The sequence below is a fragment of the Eurosta solidaginis genome, chromosome X (assembly GCF_040869045.1).
Source record: "Eurosta solidaginis isolate ZX-2024a chromosome X, ASM4086904v1, whole genome shotgun sequence".
Taxonomy (NCBI): Eukaryota; Metazoa; Arthropoda; class Insecta; order Diptera; family Tephritidae; genus Eurosta; species Eurosta solidaginis.
The window spans coordinates 58,518,383-58,543,358 of NC_090324.1; the positions used below are offsets into that span (position 1 = coordinate 58,518,383).

The 24,976-nt window shown below is 35.4% G+C and overlaps 1 protein-coding gene across 2 annotated transcripts in view; it reads left to right on the forward strand.

The window, feature by feature from the left end:
• LOC137235468 (uncharacterized) overlaps positions 1-24,976 on the forward strand; it is a 718,941-nt gene that overhangs the window by 547,592 nt on the left and 146,373 nt on the right. Inside the window, exon 4 of one of the 2 annotated variants that reach the window (XM_067758465.1) lies at positions 7,854-7,920. The exons of the other annotated variant lie outside the window; for it this stretch is intronic. Coding sequence (XP_067614566.1) covers positions 7,854-7,867 — 14 coding nt within the window. The 3' untranslated portion in view covers positions 7,868-7,920. Of the gene's footprint in view, positions 1-7,853; positions 7,921-24,976 lie in introns of those variants that run through there. 2 annotated transcript variants of the gene reach the window in all.

Sequence of the window (24,976 nt, forward strand, 5' to 3'; positions counted from 1 at the left end):
CTTTCGCAATGATTACTCACTGAACGCATAGCAGTCAAAACAAAGTTCAATAAAATCAACATTCATCATCAGCAGCGTTGGGCACCACTACATTTACACGGTTACGAAATTGGGAATGTGTTAGTATACACGAGCGCGTTGAGTGCACGAAAGCAAAATCAATTATTTATTCAGTTTGATTTCAATGCTTGAACTTTGAGCACGTGTCACATGCACTTTTTGGTACTCTATTTTAAGCGCACGTGCGACACTTCCTTACTGTACGACCATTGAAATAAACTAAAAGACCTGTCGTTGATTTTGACGAAGTAACAATTGTGCTCTCGCTTATCGTATACATATACGGTCGCTTAGAAGGTGCTAAGCCCGCGTCCACCCAGGTTCATCAGCAATGATTTCTAGAGCCTCTAATACAGATGACGGCAAATTTGAAATGCAGATGTGTTAGTGAGAGCGCGATAATCGCGCACATCACTTGATGCATAATTTTGCGTTCTTCATTCGCTTATTAGCAAGCGAAAAGTAAAGACCGTTTGCTATTATTATTTTAATGCGCACAATGGCAAGCGGAAAATATTTTATGCCTTTTGGGCAAACACAATGTATTTTCTGCTACAAGTCCTTTTTAAATAACCGCGTTTCTACACTTAAAAGACATTTTAATTTTTTTCATAAAAATAAAGACAAATTAAACGAAAGGAAACAAAATGATTTGTTTAAAGAAAACAATTTTTATTTTTGAAAAAAGTTAAAGGCTGGTTGACTGCAATGGATAGTTCTACTAATGAAAAAAAAGTAGAACGAAACTGAAAAATGAATTGTCGCCTTTAGTTTCAATTGAAATAGTAAGACAGTTTCTGATGGTAAATATGTTAAAGGTACGACAGTAAAGATTTTCAATAAATTAGGTTATAATACCGGAGTACCTTTATCTCCGAGAACTCTGGTCCGTCGTACGGATAAGTTAGGCATTAACATTAAATCCGAAATCGAAAATATTTTACAGCATTGCAAATTTTTTTCGATATGCCCAGATGAAAGTACCGACGTTAGCGATGTTTCCCAACTGGCTATTTGTATTCGTAGCATAAATAGTGAATTTGAAATTTTTGAGTCTTTATTTTCCATTGAAAGCTTTTACGGTAACGTGACTGGAGCATCTTTGTTCAGTGTTGTAAATGAAAAGCTTTTTTCCTTCGTTGATATGGGAAAACTTTCGGGAGTGTGTACAGATGGTGCGAACACTATGGTCGGTAGGCACGAAGGCTTCGTAGGTCAACTAAATCTTAATGGAATTTCAGTACCAACCTTCCACTGCCTTATACACCAGGCGGCTCTCTCCTTAAAGTTCTTATCAAATCACGCTGGTATGAAAACAGCAGAAGAAATTATTAATAAAATATGTGGTGGCCACCAGTCACTTTCCCACAGAAAGTTTAAAATGTTTCTTAAAAACAAAAATGCTGCAGCAAAGGACCTTAAAATGTTCACAGACGTGAGATGGTTGATCCGCGCCGACTGCCTTAATAGACTGTTCGACTTAAAGGCAGAAGTTCTACAATTCATGGAAATTGAAAAAAAAAAAGAATTCCGACTTATCTCGTTATTGAAGAACAAAACGTTCATTTTAGATTTGGCATTCTTGTCCGACGTAAAAAAGTTTTTAAATGATTTTAACTTGGAACTTCAAGGAAAATTTAAAAGTTTCCCAGATGCCTATAAAGCCTTAAGTGCTTTCAAAACTAAAATTTTTTGCTTCTGTGTGAAATACGCTCAGACAATTATTCAAGTTTTCCAAAAAGTGTCCCAATTAAGCACTAGATGTAAAAAAACGCTTTTCGAAAACTTTGATGACAGGTTTAAAGATTTTGAAAATGTCAAACCAGTCATCGACCTTTTCGAAGCACCTTTTCATTGCGATGTGAGCAAATACGAGTTCGCAATTCAATGCGAGCTCGTCATACTCAGGAGTGAAATGGTTGCTCCAGATGTCACAAACACTATTGACTTCTGGAAGAATTTGAGCGAGGAGGATTATCCTCAATTAAAAAAAATGCTTTAAAATGTTCATCACTATTCTTCTCTACATATTATTGCGAACAAACGTTTTCGGATTTGAAATATATTTGTTCGAAGCAGCGAAGTAAGTTAACTTCAATAAATTTAAACAACATACTGTTGATCAGGAATTGTCACCCAAATATAGTTGAAAAATGTGCTCAGAATATTACACAATGAAATACTTTTTTCTTATTTTTATTGTATGTAATTATTTTATATTCGAAATTACATATATCGCAACATCAACCAAAAACTATTACGACTCAGTAACAGATTAGCTATATGATACTGCTTCTGTACACCACAAAATTTTCAAAACTTTTACAAAAATGGCCTTTAAGTTGTGGCGTTTTTGGTTTAGGGTGCGATGTGCTTTTTCATAATATAATTTCCAATAAAATATAATTAAGTTCGATGAATATATGAAAAAAGTAAGCTGAGGATAGAGATAAGCACTTTAAACTCGCATTGAATTCCGAACTCATATATGTTAACATCGTAATAAAATAAAAAATATTACAATATGCCATTTGAAAAAAGACGCTCCGATAACGTTACCATAAAAGATGTATATTGGAACGATTTTCCAAATCGGTTTTGGCGTTGTGCCATCATCAGTGTAGATTTTCGTTCTGATTTGTTGTTTTCTTTTGTCCTGTATTTATAGTTCGTAGGTACATGAGCAGATATTGTCAAAATTGATGCTTGTGTATATTTAGTTATGTGTATGTGATGTGTGTTCATTCAGAACCGAAAGTGGTTTACTAATCGATTTGTGTGGCTGACTGGAGTAGGTAAAAATCCGTGATTTTAGTCGTTTAACCTTCTTTGTGGGTTTGTTCTTTTGGTGTGTTAATGGTTTTGAGTTTATTTGTTGTTGTGTGTTTGTCTGTTGTACCTGTGTGATTATTTTGTTTCTTGTAAACAAGTTTTAAAGTTTCGAATATTGTGTCAGAAATTGTGTTTATCTGTTCGTTTATTATTCTACCGTCGAATGTTTTCTGTTTGTAGATTTCCATGTTTTCGAGTACGTTGAGACGCCGGCCCTTTTCTTGTATGTGAAGAACGCTAACTGTTTTTTTTATGTTAGCTGGGAAACACTCATTCTTGATCAGTTCTGATGTGTTAGCTATTGCAAATTGGTTCCTTAGCTCCAGAGTATCTTTCAATATCGTTTTTAAATATTTGGACGTTTGTAACATGGTGCAGATTTAAAATTAATGATGGGCCTTATTGGCGTGTCCGGCTTGTTAAATCGGCACCATGTTACAAACTGTCCAAATATTTAAAAACGATATTGAAAGATACTCTGGAGATAAGGAACCAATATGCAACAGCTGACACTACAGACCTAATAGAGAGATTTGAGACCGTGGAGCTAACAAGGAACAGCAAATTGGTATCGTTTGACATAAAAAATTTATGCCCATCTATACCACTATCGGAGACTTTGGACACAGTTTGGACATAGTTCATAATACAAAAAAACAAAGTGAAAAGTATGCAAATCACAAATACGCTAAGAAGCACTTCACGTCAAAGCTATTTTCAATTCAACAATAAAATATATAGACTAACAAACGGTTTTGGAATGGGAAGCCCCACATCAGCAATTCTTATGGAAGTGTTCATGCAAAATCTGGAAGAAAAGTACATACAGGCGCTGGAGTCCAAATTAGGCGTGTTATTTCATGCTAGATACGTGGATGACATAATATACGTTTTAACTACTAATAACGAAGAGCTTGTACTGGAGTACCTCAACAAGCAACACGGAAATATAAAATTTACAATGGAAACCGAAAAAGACGGAGGAATCAACTATCTACACCTCACGATAAATATTGATAAAGAAGCCAAAAGATTTACCTATGACATATATATAAAGTCAACGGCCACCGACACAATAATACGCAATACCTCAAATCACCCCCAACAGCATAAAAATGCAGCATTATGGCACGTGGTACATAGACTTGAAAGAACACCTCTTACACAAGAGGCATATAATATAGAACTTGAAGTCATATATAATATCGCTGCAAACAACGGATATAAAAAAGCACTAGTAGATAAGCTCAGAAGGATAATTGGGGAACCAAAAAGAAATAATGAAAAGAAAATAATAGCTGGACGACTATGACATATACTGGAAAAGCAACATATAAATTGGCAAATTTCTTTAAAAAATACAACATTAACACAGCATTCAAAACATCGAACAATCTAGGGCGAAAACTAAGAACTAACACTTACTCAGAGGATTCGTTTAACAGCCACGACGTATACAAGCTTACCTGCGGATGCCAGCATAGTTACATAGGACAAACAGGACGGAAAATAAGAACGAGGTTCAGAGAACGTATTAGAGATTACAACAAAAAAATACGGAATCCAAACATTATAGCCGAGTCTAACTTCGCGAATCACATGGTCGAGAATGAATGTCCCCCAGCAAACATCAATAAAACAGTTAGGGTTCTTCACATACAAGAAAAGGGCCGACGTCTCAACGTACTCGAAAACATGGAAATCTACAAACAGAAAACATTCGACGGTAGAATAATAAGCGAACAGATAAACACAATTTCTGACACAATATTCGAACCTTTAAAACTTGTTTACAAGAAACAAAATAATCACACAAGTACAACAGACAACACGCAACAACAAATAAACACAAAACAATTAACACACCAAAACAACAAACCCACAAAGAAAGTCAAACGACTAAAATCACGGATTTTTACCTACCCCAGTCAGCCACACAAATCGATTAGTAGTAAACCACCCTCGGTTCTGAATGAACACACAGCACATACACATAACTAAATATACACAAGCATAAATTTTGACAATACCTGCTCATGTACCAACGAAATATAAATACAGGAGAAACGACAACAACAGATCAGGACGAAAATCGACCCTGATGATGGCACAACGCCGAAACCGGGTTGTCTCAAACCAAATTTGACAAGGGATGACGGAAAATCGTTCCAATATACATCATTTATCCACCCTTTCGGAAAATTACCATAAAAGCTTTCAATGGAAAATAAAGATTTAAGAATATCAAATTCACTATTATGCTACGAATACAAATTGCCAGTTTAGAAACATCGGTAACGTCCGTACTTTTATCTAGGAATATCGAAAAAAAATTCCAATCTTGTAAAATATTTTCGATTTTAGATTTAATGTTCATACCTAACTTAGCCCTACGACGCACTACAGTTCTCGGAGATAAAGTTACTCCTTCAATAAATTCGGTATTATAACTAAATTTATTGAAAATCTTTACTGTCGTACGTTTAACAAATTTACCATCAGAAAACGGCCTACTACGTCTTACTATTTCAAGTGAAACTAAAGAAGACAATTAATTTTTCAGCCAACCAGCTTTTAACTTTTTTTAAAAACAAAATTTAGTTTTCTTTAAACAACGCATTTTTACGCAATAGTATAAAAAAGAATGTATGATTTTAAATTTTGCCAATTCTACTCCGTAAATTAATGGTTTATCCTGAGATATATTTTATTGCAAAATATACACCCCCTAATACATACATATATTTGTTTACAAAATGCGTACTCATAATATACATATATATGGACAATATTCGTCAACATTTCGAGCGACGCACACAATTAATTTTGCTACGCCAAATGCTGAGTGCATTGTTTACTATATAGTGTGGCAGCTTAAATAGTCCTTATGTTGCGAATAGAGTGGAAGGCAGTGGACTAGACAGTCGAATGTCATATAATGAAGGAATTGATGCTCGGAGGTTTTTCAAAATTTGCCCGAAATCCTGAATCACAAAAGGGATTAAGTACGAAAATGAAAAAATGTAATAAGGTTTTGCTCCTTTTTTAAATCATGTTTCTTACTTATTAAATGTTCTTCTTAAATATTATAAATGTGTTAAAAGTAGCAGGACTAAAATAATATTGATATGTCAAACTAATTTTATATAATAAAAATGATTTCATAAATTGCATGCATTTTATACATATGCATTATATTTTAAATTTTCTCTAACTATTCGTTTTGTGCTGACTAAATTTTGCTTATGCATAACTTTCTTTGGCTATATAAGATAACAATTCCAGGGGCCGTTTTCGTTTTCACCATCTTCGGTGAACGCTAACAAACGCTTTATTTGAAAGAAATCGTTCAGTGATTCGTCAAATAAGGGTTACTTTAAAATAACGGACGTTAAAAGTTCCCCTGTCACGTGAGGAAAAATGAAATACAACTATTTTTATAACATGAAGAGAGGTAGAAAATTTATTGGGGATTGCACTGCGACCGTTGATCTGTTGTGCCCTCATCAGTCGCGTTCCAGGAGGATATGTTCCACCGTCTCTCCTGATCGATCACGAAATCGACCTGAATACAAAATTATGTTTTTTATTTAGTTGAACGACTATAGAAATTCTTTTTCAAGAAATCCGGGAAACTTCAAGAAGAACCCTAAGTTTTTAATTATTTGTGTTTTGCTTTGACGTTGGCGGTGCGTTGCTTATAGATTGAAGCAGTTAAAGCGCGTGTGTTTAAAGTCAGATGTAGACGCAACGCAAGTGCCAAAGCGACTCAAAAGTCACATTAAGCTTAAATGCTTCTCGCGTTATTTATCATTATTAATTAAAAATGTTGGATCTCGTAAGAAGCTAAACTTATGCAAGATACACACGAGACATAGCTTCGTAGACGCGTACAAAATATGGAATGCAGCTACGATTTTCTAGGCCTCAAGATTTCTTATGCTGTACCTAATACGCGTCTATGAAGATACGCCTCGTGTGCATCTTCCCTTAGATTATTTTCAAAGAAAAAATGCTTTGTTTTTAAACTTTGCTAATATTCACATACCTGTCTACTACTATGGCTGTCGCTTCCATACTACTATTTCATTATTTAAAAAAAAATTTTTGTTCTGAAAAATGCAACTTTGTCACATTCGTTCTCAAACACGGTTGCCATACAATGTTTTCATTTAGGACCAAAATGCATAGACAAAAAACCAGATCTAAAAAACAGAACAAATTTTAAGTTTTTTATTGGTATACAAACAATTGGAATGTTTCAATGGTGCATAGCGCAGTTAGGTTTTATTAAAGAACGGTTAAAAAATTTGCGTTCTGGCAAACTCAGTAAATCGTAAATAAAACTAAGCAGTAGTGTTAATGCTATTTTTATAGATGTTTACTTTTTCCCTAACAGTTTAAACTTCATACTAGAGCCTAGATTCAATAAGTGTGAGTTGCGTCTTAAAAGTTTCAACTGTGTAATAACTGAAGACCGATCGAAATATCTAACCACAAAAACAAGTCTTTTTTCTGATAAGTCCGTTTTTTTATCAAAAATTAATGACAATATGTTTTCCCGAACATTCAACACTTCCCTTTTTAATGCCTTGCCTAAATTATCTACTGGATGAAATGTCATTGTTCTGCTACATTTTATAGATAGAGCAATTTTCGTGGTAAGAATTCCATTGAAGTGTAAATTGGTTAGGTATTTCAATTATTTTATACGAAGTTGAAACACGACTTTTCTAGTCTTTAGATTTACCGGAAGTGCCGGCCACCACATTTATTTTCAAGGTTGCCCTCTATTTTCATATCGATAGTTTTACAATATTTACAATAGGGTTGCTTAACTTCTAATAACTTAAGCTACATGTACATGTATATAATGGGTTTACGGAAGTAAATTGAAAATTATGTGTCGGTAATAGATTTGCCGAAAATTTTATTAGCAGTATTTTGAATTTTTGTTTCAGTGAAAAAGAAATAAAAGTACCAAATCTGTGCCGAACAAGAACCAAAATTGAGAAAAAGGGACCAGCGGATCATATGGCGTTGAAAAGGGCCATTTTTTGTCCAAATGGACGGAGGTGGCAACCGTGTTCTCAAATGCAAGCTTCCACGTCAAATACATACACATATAAGTACTTCGACATTACGAAATACATTGTCGCGTTTTACGCCACAGTATTTTTGCATAAAACCCTTTTGACCACCACAATACCAGAGATTAAGTGTAAAATTTCACAAAAATAATAAATTTTTTCGAAAAATCATACCAAATAGCTGCAGTCTTTGTTTACGAATTTAGAAACAATGAGAATGGCAAACACGAACGAGTTGAATTATAATGTCAAAACGTATATGCACATGGTGGTATTTCAATGCACGAAAATGCTTTAAAAACGCATGAGATTGTTAAATTAAAGTGGAAAAAAAATGTTAAAAACTTTAATATAAATAAAAAGCTTATTTTAATAACAACAAATACTCCTTATATATTCTATTTATACATCAATTGGTAAGGTTTATCTCACTTTGAAATTTAAGCTAAATAATCTAAAGTTTTTTTTTTTTAAATTGAGTCGAGAACTGTGCGTATGAATGTGCGAATTTCACCGATCAGCTGTTAGTTGCGCTACTTCGTAAAATTTACAATGGCTCAGTGACTACTAAACTAAAGAGTATAAGAATACGTGTGAATTGATTGTGCACAATTGATTGTGCACAATAAATGCTGACATCTGCTCTAATATGATATCAAATGAATCGTATACTGCATTCGTCGCATTCGAATGTGCTTCCCAGCGTGAGTTGACAATGTCTGATAGTGTATAAGTACAAGTGTGTTGACTTCTTTCTGACAGGCACTCGCTTCAGTGAGCATAACGGGAAAATCTGGGTTGCCATTGTTGTTTCGGTTGAAAACGGTGATTTAGGGTTCGTAAAAGATTGAAACAGGGTTTATGTAGTCACAAAAGTGTTGCTCCTGTTCCACAGCATTTTAATTTTTTTCATGGCGAAAATTGTTCAGTTCAGAGTTATTGACTTTCATTAAAAATTTAATTTATTATACAAGGTTACTTCTCTAAGTGTAAACAGCATAGAAATCGTAGAGTTTTTCAAATATTGTGAAAAACTATTTAAACTCAACAACAAAGTATATCGGTAAAATATTTTCTAAGATTTCTGAATTTCTGTGTAATAAAAGAATCTGGTAACAGCATTTTTAAACGAAAAAACAACAATGTTATTGCATAAAAACGTATCTAATAGTTAAGCTTTCATTCCCTCATATTTTTGCCCACTTCTTTGGTTTGCTTCCACCCACAGCACCGTTAAATATGCGGGAGACCTTCACAGCGACAGAAATTAAGGCGGATTTACAATGACGCTTTGGTGGTGTTGCATCGGTCTGAAGCCTTCGCAGGCCCATAATATAAAAATGAGACTCCTTGCCAACTTCTTCGCTTTGAAGCGGAGTTGTAAATCCTGCTTTGAGTATTTCCCTACTTTTTGAGTCCTTTAATATTCAGCAAACTTTGCTTGGCAAAATATAGGAGCTCCCATAAATGTAACTCATTTGTCGGGCGAAGCATCAAACGATTTACATAAACGATTTGGTTGCATGCCTACGCTTTGACGACGCCATACGAGAAACAATCAAACGCCTTGCGTTATCTTTGCTTTGAAGCAACCAAAGCGTTTATATAATTTTGCTTTATGCATTTGTGTAAACAGCCATAGAAGTGAAAATTTTCCTCAGGGAAACATGTTACACGCTTTATATTTTGTTAAGTTTCTCTAGACCTTTTTGACTCTAATTTAAATAAATTTCGCTTTCGATATGTTTCCGCATTGTTGGTGGCTACAAATCTTCTCTTATATATATTTCCGCGGAAATATATGCAACTATTTCATCTGTTAAAACTATAAAGTTTTATTAAACTATCAAATGTAACTCAGCATAAAGTACACTTATGTACCAAAAATGCAACTCTAGACCTGATATTTGCATCAGATGAGCGAGGCTGTTTGTAATTTTGACATTTATCGCTTAGTTGACACACTGGTACTGTACGCAATGCAATGTCTTCAAGGTTTTCTCATTCTTAATTTAATTTTTTAGTACGCCCAGTAGGTATGCCTGTCGTAAAAGGCGACTAAAATACCAGATTCAAGGGGCTGTGTAGCGCAACCTTTCAGGTTGCCAGCGCAATATACAGCTTCTCCAAACCCAATTGGCAACCTCACCTATCCGCGGCGAATCCTGTTTCACTAACAGACGAGGCTCTGGCGACCCAAGCTCCTCGTTGGAATTGGAGGTGGGGAGGGAGGGATAATGGCCTGAAGGTTTAATGTGGCCATATAAATCGTTCCGAGATGGTCGGGCTAGCACCTTAAAGGTGCTGTGTTACCGGAGCGTACCGGATCTGTATCTGGCAAAGAAACATTACATCGATAACACTCCCCAAAGCCTTCGGGGAGCAACCTTATCGCTACAACAACAACAACAACAAGGAAAAATTCGGGTGTAACCGAACATTACATACTCAGCTGAGAGCTTTGGAGACAAAATAAGGGAAAATCACCATTTAGGAAAATGAACCTAGGGTAACCCTGAAATGTGTTTGTATGGCATGGGTATCAAATGGAGGGTATTAAAGATTATTTTAAAAGGGAGTGGGCCACAGTTCTATAGGTGCACGCCTTTTCGAGATATCGCCATATAGGTGGACCGGGGGTGACTCTAGAATGTGTTTGTACGATATGGGTATCAAATGAAAGGTGGTAATGTGTATTTTAAAAGGGAGTGGGCCTTAGCTCTGTAGGTGGACGCCTTTTCGAGATATCGCTATAAAGGGGGATCACGGGTGACTCTATAATGTGTTTGTACGATATGGGTATCAAAATAAAGGTATTAATTAGGGTTTTAAAAGGGAGTGCCCCTCAGTTGTATATGTGAAGGCGTTTTCGAGATATCGACCAAAATGCGGACAAGGGTGACCCAGAACATCATCTGTCGGATATCGCTAATTTATTTATATATGTAATACCACGAACAGTATTCCTGCCATGATTCCAAGGGCTTTTGAATTCGCCCTGCAGAACTCTTTCATTTTCTTCTACTTAATACGGTAGGTGTCACACCCATTTTACAAAGTTTTTTCTAAAGTTATATTTTGCATCAAAAAACAAACCAATCACAATGTTTCACCCCTTTTTTCGTATTTTGTATAGAATTTTGGTATTTTTTCATTTTTCGAAATTTTCGATATCGGAAAAGTGGGCGTGATCATAGTCGGATTTCGCCCATTTTTAATACCAAGACAAAGTGAGTTCAGATAAGTACGTGAACTACGTTTAGTAAAGATATATCGATTTTTGCTCAAGTTATCGTGTTAACGGCCGTGCGGAAGGACAGACGGTCGACTGTGTATAAAAACTGGGCGTGGCTTCAACCGATTTCGCCCATTTTCACAGAAAACAGTTATAGAAGCTATACCCTTACCAAATTTCAGAAGGATTGGTAAATTTTTGTTCGACTTATGGCATTAAAAGTATTCTAGACAAATTAAATTAAAAATGGCAGAGTCACGCCCATTTTAAAATTTTCTTTTATTTTAGTATTTTGTTGCACCATATCATTACTGGCGTTGAATGTTGACATAATTAACTTATATACTGTAAAGATATTAAAGTTTTGTTAAAATTTGACTTAAAATTTTTTTTTTCTAAAGAGTGGGCGTATTCGTCATCCGATTATACTAATTTTTATTTAGCACATATATAGTAATAGCAGTAACGTTCGTGCCAAATTTCATCATGATATCTTCAACGACAGCTTGTAAAACTTTTAAATTACCTTCTTTTAAAAGTGGGTGTTGCCACGCCCATTGTCTAAACTTTTGCTAGTTTTCTATTTTGCATCATAAGCTCAACCCACCTACCAAGTTTCATCGCTTTATCCACCTTTGGTAATGAATTATCGCACTTTTCCCGTTTTTCGAAATTTTCGATATCGAAAAAGTGGGCGTGGTTATAGTCCGATTTCGTTCATTTTAAATAGCGATCTGAGATGAGTGCCCAGGAACATACGTACCAAATTTCATCAAGATGCCTCAAAATTTTCTCAAGTTATCGTGTTTACGGACGGACGGACGGACGGACGGAATGACATGGCTAAATGAATTTCTTTTTTCGCCCAGATTATTTTGATATATAGAAGTCTATATCTATTTCGATTAGTTTATGCCGTTACAGGGTACCGTTATGCGAACAAAATTAATATACTCTGTGAGCTCTGCTTAGCTGAGTATAAAAACAGCATGCTCTCCAACCAAATTAAGGGAATACGCGGAACAGGGAACATAGATTGCATTTTCATTCTAACTCAATATTCTTGCTTCCACACTTATACTTTCCGGACATGTTTAATACGTTGTCATATGATTGTCCTCTATAATTTTGAATATCTAAACCACAGCCTTCAGTAAGAAACTTTAAAGCTTGATTCGCTAGATTTTCACCACTATGACCATCCAACTGAAGAAAAGTTATAAACCTTTTTTATTATTCAATATACTCTCCTTTCACTTCGATACAATTGTTTGCACGCTCATACAATTTACCAAATGAGTCGGAAATATCCTTTTTAGTAACCTTGTCCAGTTGGTCGTTCGTCGCCTTTTGAATGAGGTCAATTGAGTTTTATTTATTTGAGCAAAATTTATTTTCAGTTCTGATTATATTTTTCTTTCACTCTCTAGAATTTTATGTTTGTAAGAAAATTTTAAAAGTCTTTTCATTTTTCGGGGCCTCCTAAAATCGGTGCCCCAGGCAACTGCATATTCTGCCTACTGGGCTGCCGGATTACTGTAGCGTTTTCCAAGCGGAAATAGTAGCTGTAACCAAAGCAGTAGAACCCTGGAAGGAAATAGCTTAAGCTGCAACCGTGTTAGCTTTTATATTGACAGTGAAGCAGCAATTAAGGCAATAATCTCGCTTAGCACAGCATCTAAATGCGTGTTAGAGTATAAGCAGTCTCCGGAGAGAATCGGGGCAGGGAGAAGCTTACATCTATATTGGGTCCCAGGAAATATGGGAATAGAGGAGAATGAAAAAGCGGATGAACTAGCTAAAAAGGGCGCATCCTTGAAGCTTGCTCCGTAGACGTCCCAATTAGACTGGGCGAGATTAAGCGAAGGCGAGAGGTGTACAACATCGACCAAGCGTGGGTTTAAGCGCGTGGCTGTAAAGTGTCGAAGATTATGTGTAGGTCTTACAACCTTAGACTAACAAAGTTGCCTCTATCATTAAAAAGTGAGGACTGTATACTCATGACGAGTATTCTGACTGGACACTGCCTTCTGGCGTCAAATGCCTTTAAATTAGGCTTGTTCAGAGATAGCAGATGTAAGAAGTGCGGGCTGGCGGAGGGAACGATCGAACACGTTCTGTGCTCGTGCCCTGCGCTTGCCAGGCTAAGACTCCAGCTATTAGGAGTGATACAGCTGTCAGATCTAGAAGCAGCAAGTATTTGCCAAGAGGACGGAGTTATTTTATAACATAGGTCCTGGTTTTGATAGGGTTTTTCAGTTTGGTCGTTAAAACAAACTTCTGGTAACACTACGGAGTCATTCATGTGTGTCCTATGTGTGGTCCTCATGGGCCGGCCAGTTCAACCTAACCTAACCTAAGAGGCCGTTACTCTGGGCTTCGGACTTTGTTATCACTCTCGTTATTGTTTTTGCAGCAAGAGGCCTTTGCTGTGGGCCTCTACCTTTGTTGTTGTTGTTGGGACAGCAAAAGGCCGTTGTCGTGGGCCTCTGCCAATGTTGTCAGTAAATTTGTTGTTGCTGCAGCAAGAGGCCGTTACTGTGGGCCTCTGCCGTTGTTGTCACCATAGTAGTTGCTGTGGGCCTCTGCCGGTTTTGTCACCGTGGTTAGTTTTGTTGCGCCAAGGGGCCGTTGTTGTAGGCCACTGCCGTTGTTGTCACGTTGTCTCGTTGTCGTGTTGTCGTGTGTTTTTTTTTTTTTTGCTTTATATCAAATGAAAATATGCAATAATAATACTACGCAGTATAACTCATACCATGAACTCCTTCCAAATTTGCCTTGCAATAAGGACATATAAAATAGTACCCTTGTAACGACAACCTTTCACCACATTGGCATAAACAACGCGCAACATATGTCAATGTAGATAGCCAGCCTGTTGCATGGAAAGTAATAACACGCTTTGGCATCATGTTGTTTGCAGCAAACACCATGTTGCCAAAGGCGTATCAACATTGCGGTTAAGATGCGAACTAAATGTATCTGTGTAAGTGTTAGTTTGTGTAAGCGGTTAAGTCTGTGAATGTATGAGTGTGTGGATGAGCCCTGCAAAAATCGTTGGATAATGTGGTCCACTGGAGTACTTACCATTATACTCCACTGTAATGCAGCAATGGACCAACTCATGTTTCTACACGAACACATTGTTAGCCCATCATTACGTCAGCCGTCCACCTCTATTGTGGCCTTAAGATTTAAAATTAATGATGGGCCTCATTGGCGTGTCCGGCTTGTTAAATCGGCACCATGTTACAAACTGTCCAAATATTTAACAAGTAAGGAAGGTTAAGTTCAGGTGTAACCGAACATTACATACTCAGTTGAGAGCTATGGTGACAACATAAGGGAAAATAACCATATAGGAAAATGAACCGAGGGAAACTCTGGAATGTGTTTGTATAACATGTGTATCAAATGAAAGGCATTAAAGAGTATTTTATGAGGGAGTGGGCCATAGTTATATAGGTGGACGCCATTTAGGGATATAGCCATAAAGGTGGATCAGGGTTGACTCTAGAATGCGTTTGTACGATATGGGTATCAAATGAAAGGTATTAATGAGTATTTTAAAAGGGCGTGGACCTAAGTTCTATAGATGGATGCCTTTTCGAGATATCGCCGTAAATATGGACCAGGGGTGAGCCTTTTCGAAATATCGCCATAAAGGTGGACCAGGGGTGACTCTAGAATGAGTTTGTACGATATGGGTATCAAATTAAAGGTATTAATGAGAGTTTTAAAAGGGAGTGGTGGTAGTTGTATATGTGAAGGCGTTTTCCAGATATCGACCAAAATGTGGACCAGGGTGACCCAGAACATCATCTGTTGGATACCGCTAATTTATTTATATATGTAATACCTGCCAAGATTTTAAGGGTTTTTTATTTCGCCCTGCAGAACTTTTTCATTTTCTTCTACTTAATATGGTAGGTGTCACAACCATTTTATAAAGTTTTTTCTAAAGTTATATTTCGCGTCAATAAAACAATCCAATTACCTTACCATATTTCATCCCTTTTTTCGTATTTGGTATAGAATTATGGCATTTTTTTCATTTTTCATAATTTTCGATATCGAAAAAGTGGGCGTGGTCATAGTCGGATTTCGTTCATTTTTCATACCAAGATAAAGTGAGTTCAGATAAGTACGTGAACTGAGTTTAGTAAAGATATATCGATTTTTGCTGAAGTTATCGTGTTAACGGCCATGCGGAAGGACAGACGGACGACTGTGTATAAAAACTGGGCGTGACATCAACCGATTTCGCCCATTTCCACCGAAAACAGTTAACGCCATAAAATCTATGCCCCTACCAAATTTCAAAAGGATTGGTTAATTTTTTTCGACTTATGGCGTTAAAAGTATCCTAGACAAATTAAATGAAAAAGGGCGGAGCCACGCCCATTTTTAAATTTTCTTTTATTTTTGTATTTTGTTGCACCATATCATTACTGGAGTTGAATCTTGACATAATTTACTTATATACTGTAAAGATATTACATTTTTTGTTAAAATTTTACTTTAAAAATTTTTTTTTTTTTAAAGTGGGCGTGGTCCTTCTCCGATTTTGCTAATTTTTATTAAGCGTACATATAATAATAAGAGTAACGTTCCTGCCAAATTTCATCATGATATCTTCAACGACTGCCAAATTACAGCTTGCAAAAGTTTCAAATTACCTTCTTTTAAAAGTGGGCGGTGCCACGCCCATTGTCCAAAATTTTACTAAAATTCTATTTTGCGTCATAAGTTCAACTCATCTACCAAGTTTCGTCGCTTTATCGGTCTTTTGTAATGAATTATCGCACTTTTTCGGTTTTTCGAAATTTTCGATATCGAAAAAGTGGGCGTGGTTATAGTCCGATATCGTTCATTTTAAATAGCGATCTGAGATGAGTGCTCAGGAACCTACATACCAAATTTCATCAAGATACCTCAAAATTTACTCAAGTTATCGTGTTAACGGACGGACGGACGGACGGACGGACGGACGGACATGGCTCAATCAAATTTTTTTTCGATCCTGATTATTTTGATATATGGAAGTCTATATCTATCTCGATTCCTTTATATATGTACAACCAACCGTTATCCAATCAAACTTAATACACTCTGTGAGCTCTGCTCAACTGAGTATAAAAACGATATTGAAAGATACTCTGGAGCTAAGGAACGAATATGCAATAGCTAAAACAATAGTAGAGAGACTTGAGACTGTGGAGCTAACAAGGAACAGCAAATTGGTATCTTTTGACATAAAAGATTTATACCCATCTATACTACTATCGGAGACTTTGGACATAGTTAGCTCAACAATAGTTCATAATACAAAAAACAAAGTGAAAATTATGCAAATCACAAATACGCTAAGAAGCACTTCACGTCAAAACTATTTTCAATTCAACAATAAAATATATAGACTAGCAAACGGTCTTGGAATGGGAAGCCCCACATCAGCAATTCTTATGGAAGTGTTAAAGCAAAATCTGGAAGAAAAGTACATACAGGAGCTGAAGTCCAAATTAGGCATGTCATTTTATGCTAGATACGTGGATTACATAATATGCGTTTTAACTACTAATAACGAAGAGCTTGTACTGGAGTACCTCAAGAAGTAACACGGAAATAAAAAATTTACAATGGAAACCGAAAAAGACGGAGGAATCAACTATCTAGACCTCGCGATAAATATTGGTAAAGAAGCCAAAAGATTTAACTATGAAATATATAGAAAGTCAACGGCCACCGACACAATAATACACAATAACTCAAATCACCCCCAACAGCATAAAAATGCAGCATTAAGGCATTTGGTACATAGAATTGAAAGAACACCTCTTACCAAGAGGCATATAAGAGAGAACTTGAAGTCATATATAATATCGCTGCAAACAACGGATATAAAAAAGCACTAGTAGATAAGCTCAGAAGGACAAATGGGGAACCAAAAAGAAATAATGAAAATGAAAATAAGACCTGGACGACTATGATATATACTGGAAAAGCAACATATAAACATAACAAAATATACACAAGCATCAATTTTGACAATACCTGCTCATGTACCTACGATCTATAAATACAGGACAAACGACAACAACAGATCAGAAAGAAAATTGCCACTGATGATGGCACAACGCCGAAACCGGTTTGTCTCAAAACCAAATTTGACAAGGGATGACGGAAAATCGTTCCAATATACATCATTTATCCACCCTGTCGGAAAATTACCATAAAAGCTTTCAATGGAAAATAAAGATTTAGGAATATCAAATTCACTATTATGTTCATGCCTAACTTAGCCGTACGACGCACTACAGTTCTCGGAGATAAAGTTACTCCTTCAATAAATTCGGTATTATAACTCAATTTATTGAAAATCTTTACTGTCTTACGTTTAACAAATTTACCACCAGAAAACGGCCTACTCCGTCTTACTATTTCAAATGAAACTAAAGACGACACTTAATTTTTCAGCCAACCAGCTTTTAACTTTTTTTAAAAACAAAATTTATTTTTCTTTAAGCAACGCATTTTTACGCAATAGTATAAACAAATGCCAATTCTACTCCGTAAAATAATGGTTTATCGTAAGATACATTTTATTGCAAAATATACACCCCCTAATACATATATTTGTTTACAAAATACGTACTCAAAATATACATATGTACATATGGACAACATTACTCAACATTTCGAGCGACGCACACAATTGATGTTGATGCGCCAAATGCTCAGTGACTACTAAACTAAAGAGTATAAGGATACGTGTGAATTGAGTGTGCACAATTGTGCCACTAAATGCCGACATCTGTTCTAATATGATATCAAATGAATCGTAAACTGCATTCGTCGCATTCGAGTGTGCCTCCCAGCGTGAGTTGACAATGTCTTCAAAGTTTTCTCATTGTTTATTTTATTTTTTATTACGCCCCAACGATAGGCGGAAGCGGAAAAAAAAATTATATAATGTGTGCATAATGGCGAAAAAATTTACTACCTAACAAGTAAGGAAGGCTACTGCATAACAAGCGGGTTAGGTGGTCAGAATGTACCCTTGGTAGGTATGCCTGTCGTAAGAGGCGACTAAAATACCAGATTCAAGGGGCTGTGTAGCGCAACCCTTCAGGTTGCCAGCACAATATACAGCTTCTCCAAACTCAATTGTCAACCTCACCTATCCGCGGCGAACCCTGTTTAACTAACAGACGAAGCTCTGGCGACCCAAGCTCCTCATGGAACTTGGGGGTGGGGAGGGATGGATGATGGCCTGAAGGTTTAATGTGGCCATATAAATCGTTCCTGAGATAGTCGGGCTAGCACATTAATGGTGCTTTGTTACCGTAGCGTACCGGATCTGTATCTGGAAAAGCACCATTACATCGACAACACTCCCCAAAGCCTTAGGGGAGCAACCTTATTGCTACAACCACCACAACAAGGCCAAATTCGGGTTTAGCCGAACATTACATATCAGCTGAGAGCTTCGGAGACAAAATAAGGGAAAATCACCATTTAGGAAAACGAACCTAGGGTAACCCTAGGATGTGTTTGTATGACATGGGTATCAAATGGAAGGGATTAAAGATTATTTTAAAAGGCAGTGGGCCATAGTTCTATAGGATGCCTTTTCGAGATATCGCTATAAAGGTGGACCGGAGGTGACCCTAGAATGTGTTTGTACGACATGGGTATCAAATGAAAGTTGGTAATGTGTATTTTAAAAGGGAGTGGGCCTTAGCTCTGTAGGTGGACGCCTTTTCGAGATATCGCCAGGGGTGAGATGGACCAGGGGTGACTCTATAATGTGTTTGTACGATATGGGTATCGAAATAAAGGTATTAATGAGGTTTTTAAAAGGGAGTGACCCTCAGTTGTATATGTGAAGGTGTTTTCGAGATATCGACCAAAATGCGGACAAGAATGACCCAGAACATCATCTGTCGGATATCGCTAATTTATTTATATATGATGGATTTCATATCAAAGGCTGAAAAAAACGTACATTTTGAACCCGACCCCCTCAGAATTTGATGAAAATTTGCATGGGGTTACATCTTACCCACCCAAACCCAACCTCATTTTTAGAAATTGCATTTTCGAAAAATTGTGGGCGTGCCAAGGTATCGAAATATCCGAAAATATTAAAAAAATGACGATAGTAGGTACTTTTAAAGTGTGATTACTACGGAATGGCTTTTCCGGATTCAAAGATATTCATACCATTAGAAAGGTATTGAAATAAGCTGTAACAATTTTTAGTACACTGAAAAAAAAATTGTTTTTAAATAAAATTTAAACTGAAAAACACTTCAAAGGTCAAGCGATTTTGAAAAATAAAATTTTATTTTAGAAAGGTCTATTTAATATATATAACATATCTGAAAACTAATATGGGGTTTTTTTTTTTTATTTTTTTAAGTAAATGCATCTCTTGGTTACTTTCTCATATTTGGATATCACGCGTAAATTAATCAACCAATTTGAAAAAATTTTATACCGTTAGAAAGGTATTAAAATCACCTTTGAAAACATATACTGTAAAGATTCTATATTACACTGAAAGAAAAAAATTATTTTAATTTTTTCTAAATTTTTTTTTCAAACTGGGAAAACACCTTAAAGACCAAGCGATTAAAAAAAAATTGTTTTTTAGAAAGGTAGATTTAATATAAATAACATATCTGAAAACTAGAAGGGTGTTTTTTTCTTTTTTTCAAATTTATTTAAGTAAATGCATCTATTGGTTACTTTCTTATATTTTGATATCACGCGTAAACTAATCAACCGATTTCAAAAATTTTTATACCGTTAGAACGGTATTAAAATCACCTTTGAAAAAATACATTGTAAAAAATTTTTATTCCAGTGGGGTGCACACCAGCTAACATCAAAACAACGGCTCGAATACTTCACGTACAAGGAAAAGGTCGGCGGCTTAACGTACTTGAGAACATGGAGATATACAAGTTAAAAACATTTGACGGCATGATAATAAACGAACAAACCAACACTATCTCTGACGAAATATTTGATCCCTTAAAACTAGTTTACAAAAAACAGCACAAGCCAGAAGGTACGGCAACCAAACACGTAACAATGAACAAGCAAAAACGAAAAATTTACCAAACGGCAAAAATCACCGATTTCTACCTACCTCAACCTACCGCTTAGCTAACAAGCGGTATGTCTAGATACCTACAAAAACGGAAAAGGTAACAATTCGGACGTATCAATACCGCGCACACACACGCATATTAACGTTACCTACCACGGACACATAGATTGACATTACCTGCCACAGCACCCATGGACTATAAAAAACAACACAACGGATAGACACAGACCAGAACGAAACTAGGCATTGATATGGAATCAACTAATAAATACAGATGTGTGCAGCTATCAAGAAATGTTCCTCTCAACTTCGAAACATTAGCTTAAACGAAGCAGCGCTGATATCTGAGCATTTTTCAGCAGTCTCCGACATTCATCGTTGCCGTATTTGCGAAAGTTGTTGCTTTAAACTTAAGGATGCTATCAAGATTGCTGATAATCAGCGTTCTACTGAAACGGAAAGTGAAGAGGCACAAGAAATCTTGACTAGCGGTGAATAAATAAAATTTAAAACTGATAAAACACTTCAAAGATCAAGGGATTTTGAAAAATAAAATTTTATTTTAGAAAGGTCTATTTAATATATATAACATATCTGAAAACTAAAATGGGGTTTTTTTTTTAATTTTTTAAGTAAATGCATCTATTGGTTACTTTTTGATATTTTGATATCACGCGTAAACTAATCAACCGATTTCAAAAACCTTTATACCGTTAGAAAGGTATTAAAATCACCTTTGAAAACATATACTGTAAAGATTCTATATTACACTGAAAACACATTTTTTTTTAATTTTTTTCTACATTTTTTTTCAAACAAACACTTCAACGACCAAGCGATTTAAAAAAAAAATTTGTTTAGAAAGGTCGATTTAATATAAAAATTATAATGGTGTTTTTTTCTTTTAAAAAAATTTATAAGTAAAACCATCTCTTGTTAACTTTTTTTATTTTGCTATTATTGTGTGACAAAAATGGTACCTAGCTATACTTTGGAAGTTATACAGATACAGATACTATGACTAAGTATTCTAATAGATTCGAACAAGAATCGTATTATCAAGTTTTTCAGACACGCACAATAAATAGACATACACTTGATAAAGTTAATTTTTTATTTTTATTTATTTAGATTTAATATACAACTTTGCGCAGCTCATACTGCTGACTTTCGGAATATTTGCTAACTTACTAGTTTGTTCAGGTAAACTACGCCTGCCCATACTAGAGCGTTTGACGTCCGAAAACTTTGTTTTATTTTTTTGTATATCTTTGCTAATTTTTTCAATTTGTAAGATAAATCATGCCCAAAAATGTCTTTAATTTCCTTAGATGTCATGTTGTTTGGTAATAGCAGTTCGATTTGATATTTCATGTTCTCCAAAATTTGTTCGTAGTAAGCTTTGATTTTCTTTAGGTCTTCTGATAAAGTTGACAGTGAACCACCTCCAAGTGAATCCGAAATAATTTGCTCAATTTGCTGTATTTTTTTGGCAGTATGAATCCCTTTCTAAATATTTTCGATTCATTGGCGATGGATGGCTTCCAAGATGAGGAATAACATGCTTATTTATATTGTCGCCGAGTTTGCTGCGTTCGAGTGATTTAGTATTGCTGCTGCATGTTGGAACTTCCTTATATTCTTGATACAATTCACCGCTAGTCAAGATTTCTTGTGCCTCGTCATTTTCCGTTTCAATAGAACGCTGATTATAAGCAATCTTGATAGCATCCTTAAGTTTAAAGCGACAACTTTCGCAAATACGGCAACGATGAATGTCGGAGACTGCTGGAAAATGCTCAGATATCAGCGCTGCTTCGTTTAAGCTAATGCTTCGAAGTTGAGAGGAACATTTATTTATAGCTGCACACATCTGTATTTATTAGTTGATTCCATATCAATGCCTAGTTTCGTTCTGGTCTGTGTCTATCCGTTGTGTTGTTTTTTATAGTCCATGGGTGCTGTGGCAGGTAATGTCAATCTATGTGTCCGTGGTAGGTAACGTTAATATGCGTGTGTGTGTGCGCGGTATTGATACGTCCGAATTGTTACCTTTTCCAAGGGTTGTTTTTGTAGGTATCTAGACATACCGCTTGTTAGCTAAGCGGTAGGTTGAGGTAGGTAGAATTCGGTGATTTTTGCGGTTTGGTAAATTTTTCGTTTTTGCTTGTTCATTGTTACGTGTTTGGTTGCTGTACCTTCTGGCTTGTGCTGGTTTTTGTAAACTAGTTTTAAGGGTTCAAATATTTCTTCAGAGATAGTGTTGGTTTGTTCGTTTATTATCCTGCCGTCAAATGTTTTTAACTTGTATATCTCCATGTTCTCAAGTACGTTGAGCCGCCGACCTTTTCCTTGTACGTGAAGTATTCGAGCCGTTGTTTTGATGTTAGCTGGGGAGCACCGCACTGGAATAAAAATTTTTTACAGTGTATTTTTTCAAAGGTGATTTTAATACCTTTCTAACGGTATAAAAATTTTTGAAATCGGTTGATTAGTTTACGCGTGATATCAAAATATCAGAAAGTAACCAAGAGATGCATTTACTTAAATAAATTAAAAAAAAAAAGAAACAAAACACCCTTCTAGTTTTCAGATATGTTATATATATTAAATCTACCTTTCTAAAAAAAAATTTTTTTTAATCGCTTGGTCTTTGAAGTGTTTTCCCAGTTTGAAAAAAAAAAATTTAGAAAAAAATTTAAAAAATTGTTTTCTTTCAGTGTAATATAGAATCTTTACAGTATATGTTTTCAAAAGTGATTTTAATACCTTTCTAACGGTATAAAAATTTTTCAAATTGGTTGATTAATTTACGCGTGATATCCAAATATGAGAAAGTAACCAATAGATGCATTTACTTAAAAAATTAAAAAAAAAACCCCATTTTAGTTTTCAGATATGTTATATATATTAAATAGACCTTTCTAAAATAAAATTTTATTTTTCAAAATCCCTTGATCTTTGAAGTGTTTTATCAGTTTTAAATTTTATTTATTCACCGCTAGTCAAGATTTCTTGTGCCTCTTCACTTTCCGTTTCAGTAGAACGCTGATTATCAGCAATCTTGATAGCATCCTTAAGTTTAAAGCGACAACTTTCGCAAATACGGCAACGATGAATGTCGGAGACTGCTGAAAAATGCTCAGATATCAGCGCTGCTTCGTTTAAGCTAATGTTTCGAAGTTGAGAGGAACATTTCTTGATAGCTGCACACATCTGTATTTATTAGTTGATTCCATATCAATGCCTAGTTTCGTTCTGGTCTGTGTCTATCCGTTGTGTTGTTTTTTATAGTCCATGGGTGCTGTGGCAGGTAATGTCAATCTATGTGTCCGTGGTAGGTAACGTTAATATGCGTGTGTGTGTGCGCGGTATTGATACGTCCGAATTGTTACCTTTTCCAAGGGTTGTTTTTGTAGGTATCTAGACATACCGCTTGTTAGCTAAGCGGTAGGTTGAGGTAGGTAGAAATCGGTGATTTTTGCCGTTTGGTAAATTTTTCGTTTTTGCTTGTTCATTGTTACGTGTTTGGTTGCCGTACCTTCTGGCTTGTGCTGTTTTTTGTAAACTAGTTTTAAGGGATCAAATATTTCGTCAGAGATAGTGTTGGTTTGTTCGTTTATTATCATGCCGTCAAATGTTTTTAACTTGTATATCTCCATGTTCTCAAGTACGTTAAGCCGCCGACCTTTTCCTTGTACGTGAAGTATTCGAGCCGTTGTTTTGATGTTAGCTGGGGTGCACCCCACTGGAATAAAAATTTTTTACAATGTATTTTTTCAAAGGTGATTTTAATACCTTTCTAACGGTATAAAAATTTTTGAAATCGGTTGATTAGTTTGCGCGTGATATCAAAATATAAGAAAGTAACCAATAGATGCATTTACTTAAATAAATTTAAAAAAAAGAAAAAAACACCCTTCTAGTTTTCAGATATGTTATTTATATTAAATCTACCTTTCTAAAAAACAATTTTTTTTTTAATCGCTTGGTCTTTAAGGTGTTTTCCCAGTTTGAAAAAAAAATTTAGAAAAAATTAAAATAATTTTTTTCTTTCAGTGTAATATAGAATCTTTACAGTATATGTTTTCAAAGGTGATTTTAATACCTTTCTAACGGTATAAAATTTTTTCAAATTGGTTGATTAATTTACGCGTGATATCCAAATATGAGAAATAATAAAAAAAGAAACACCCATTTTAGTTTTCAGATATGTTATATATATTAAATAGACCTTTCTAAAATAAAATTTTATTTTTCAAAATCCCTTGATCTTTGAAGTGTTTTTTCAGTTTTAAATTTTATTTAAAAAAAACAGTGTAAGCTTATTTCAATACCTTTCTAATGGTATGAAGAGCTTTGAAATCGGTAAAGCCATTCCGTAGTAATCACACTTTAAAAGTACCTATTATCGTAATTTTTCTAATATTTTCGGATATTTCGATACCTTGCCACGCCCACAATTTTTCGAAAATGCAATTTCTAAAAATGAGGTTGTGTTTGGGTGGGTAAGATGTAATACCATACAAAATTTCATCAAATTCTGAGGGGGTCGGGTTCAACGCATATTGGATTTGATATGAAATTCATCATATGTAATAGAACGAAAAGTATTCCTGCCAAGATTCCAATTGCTTT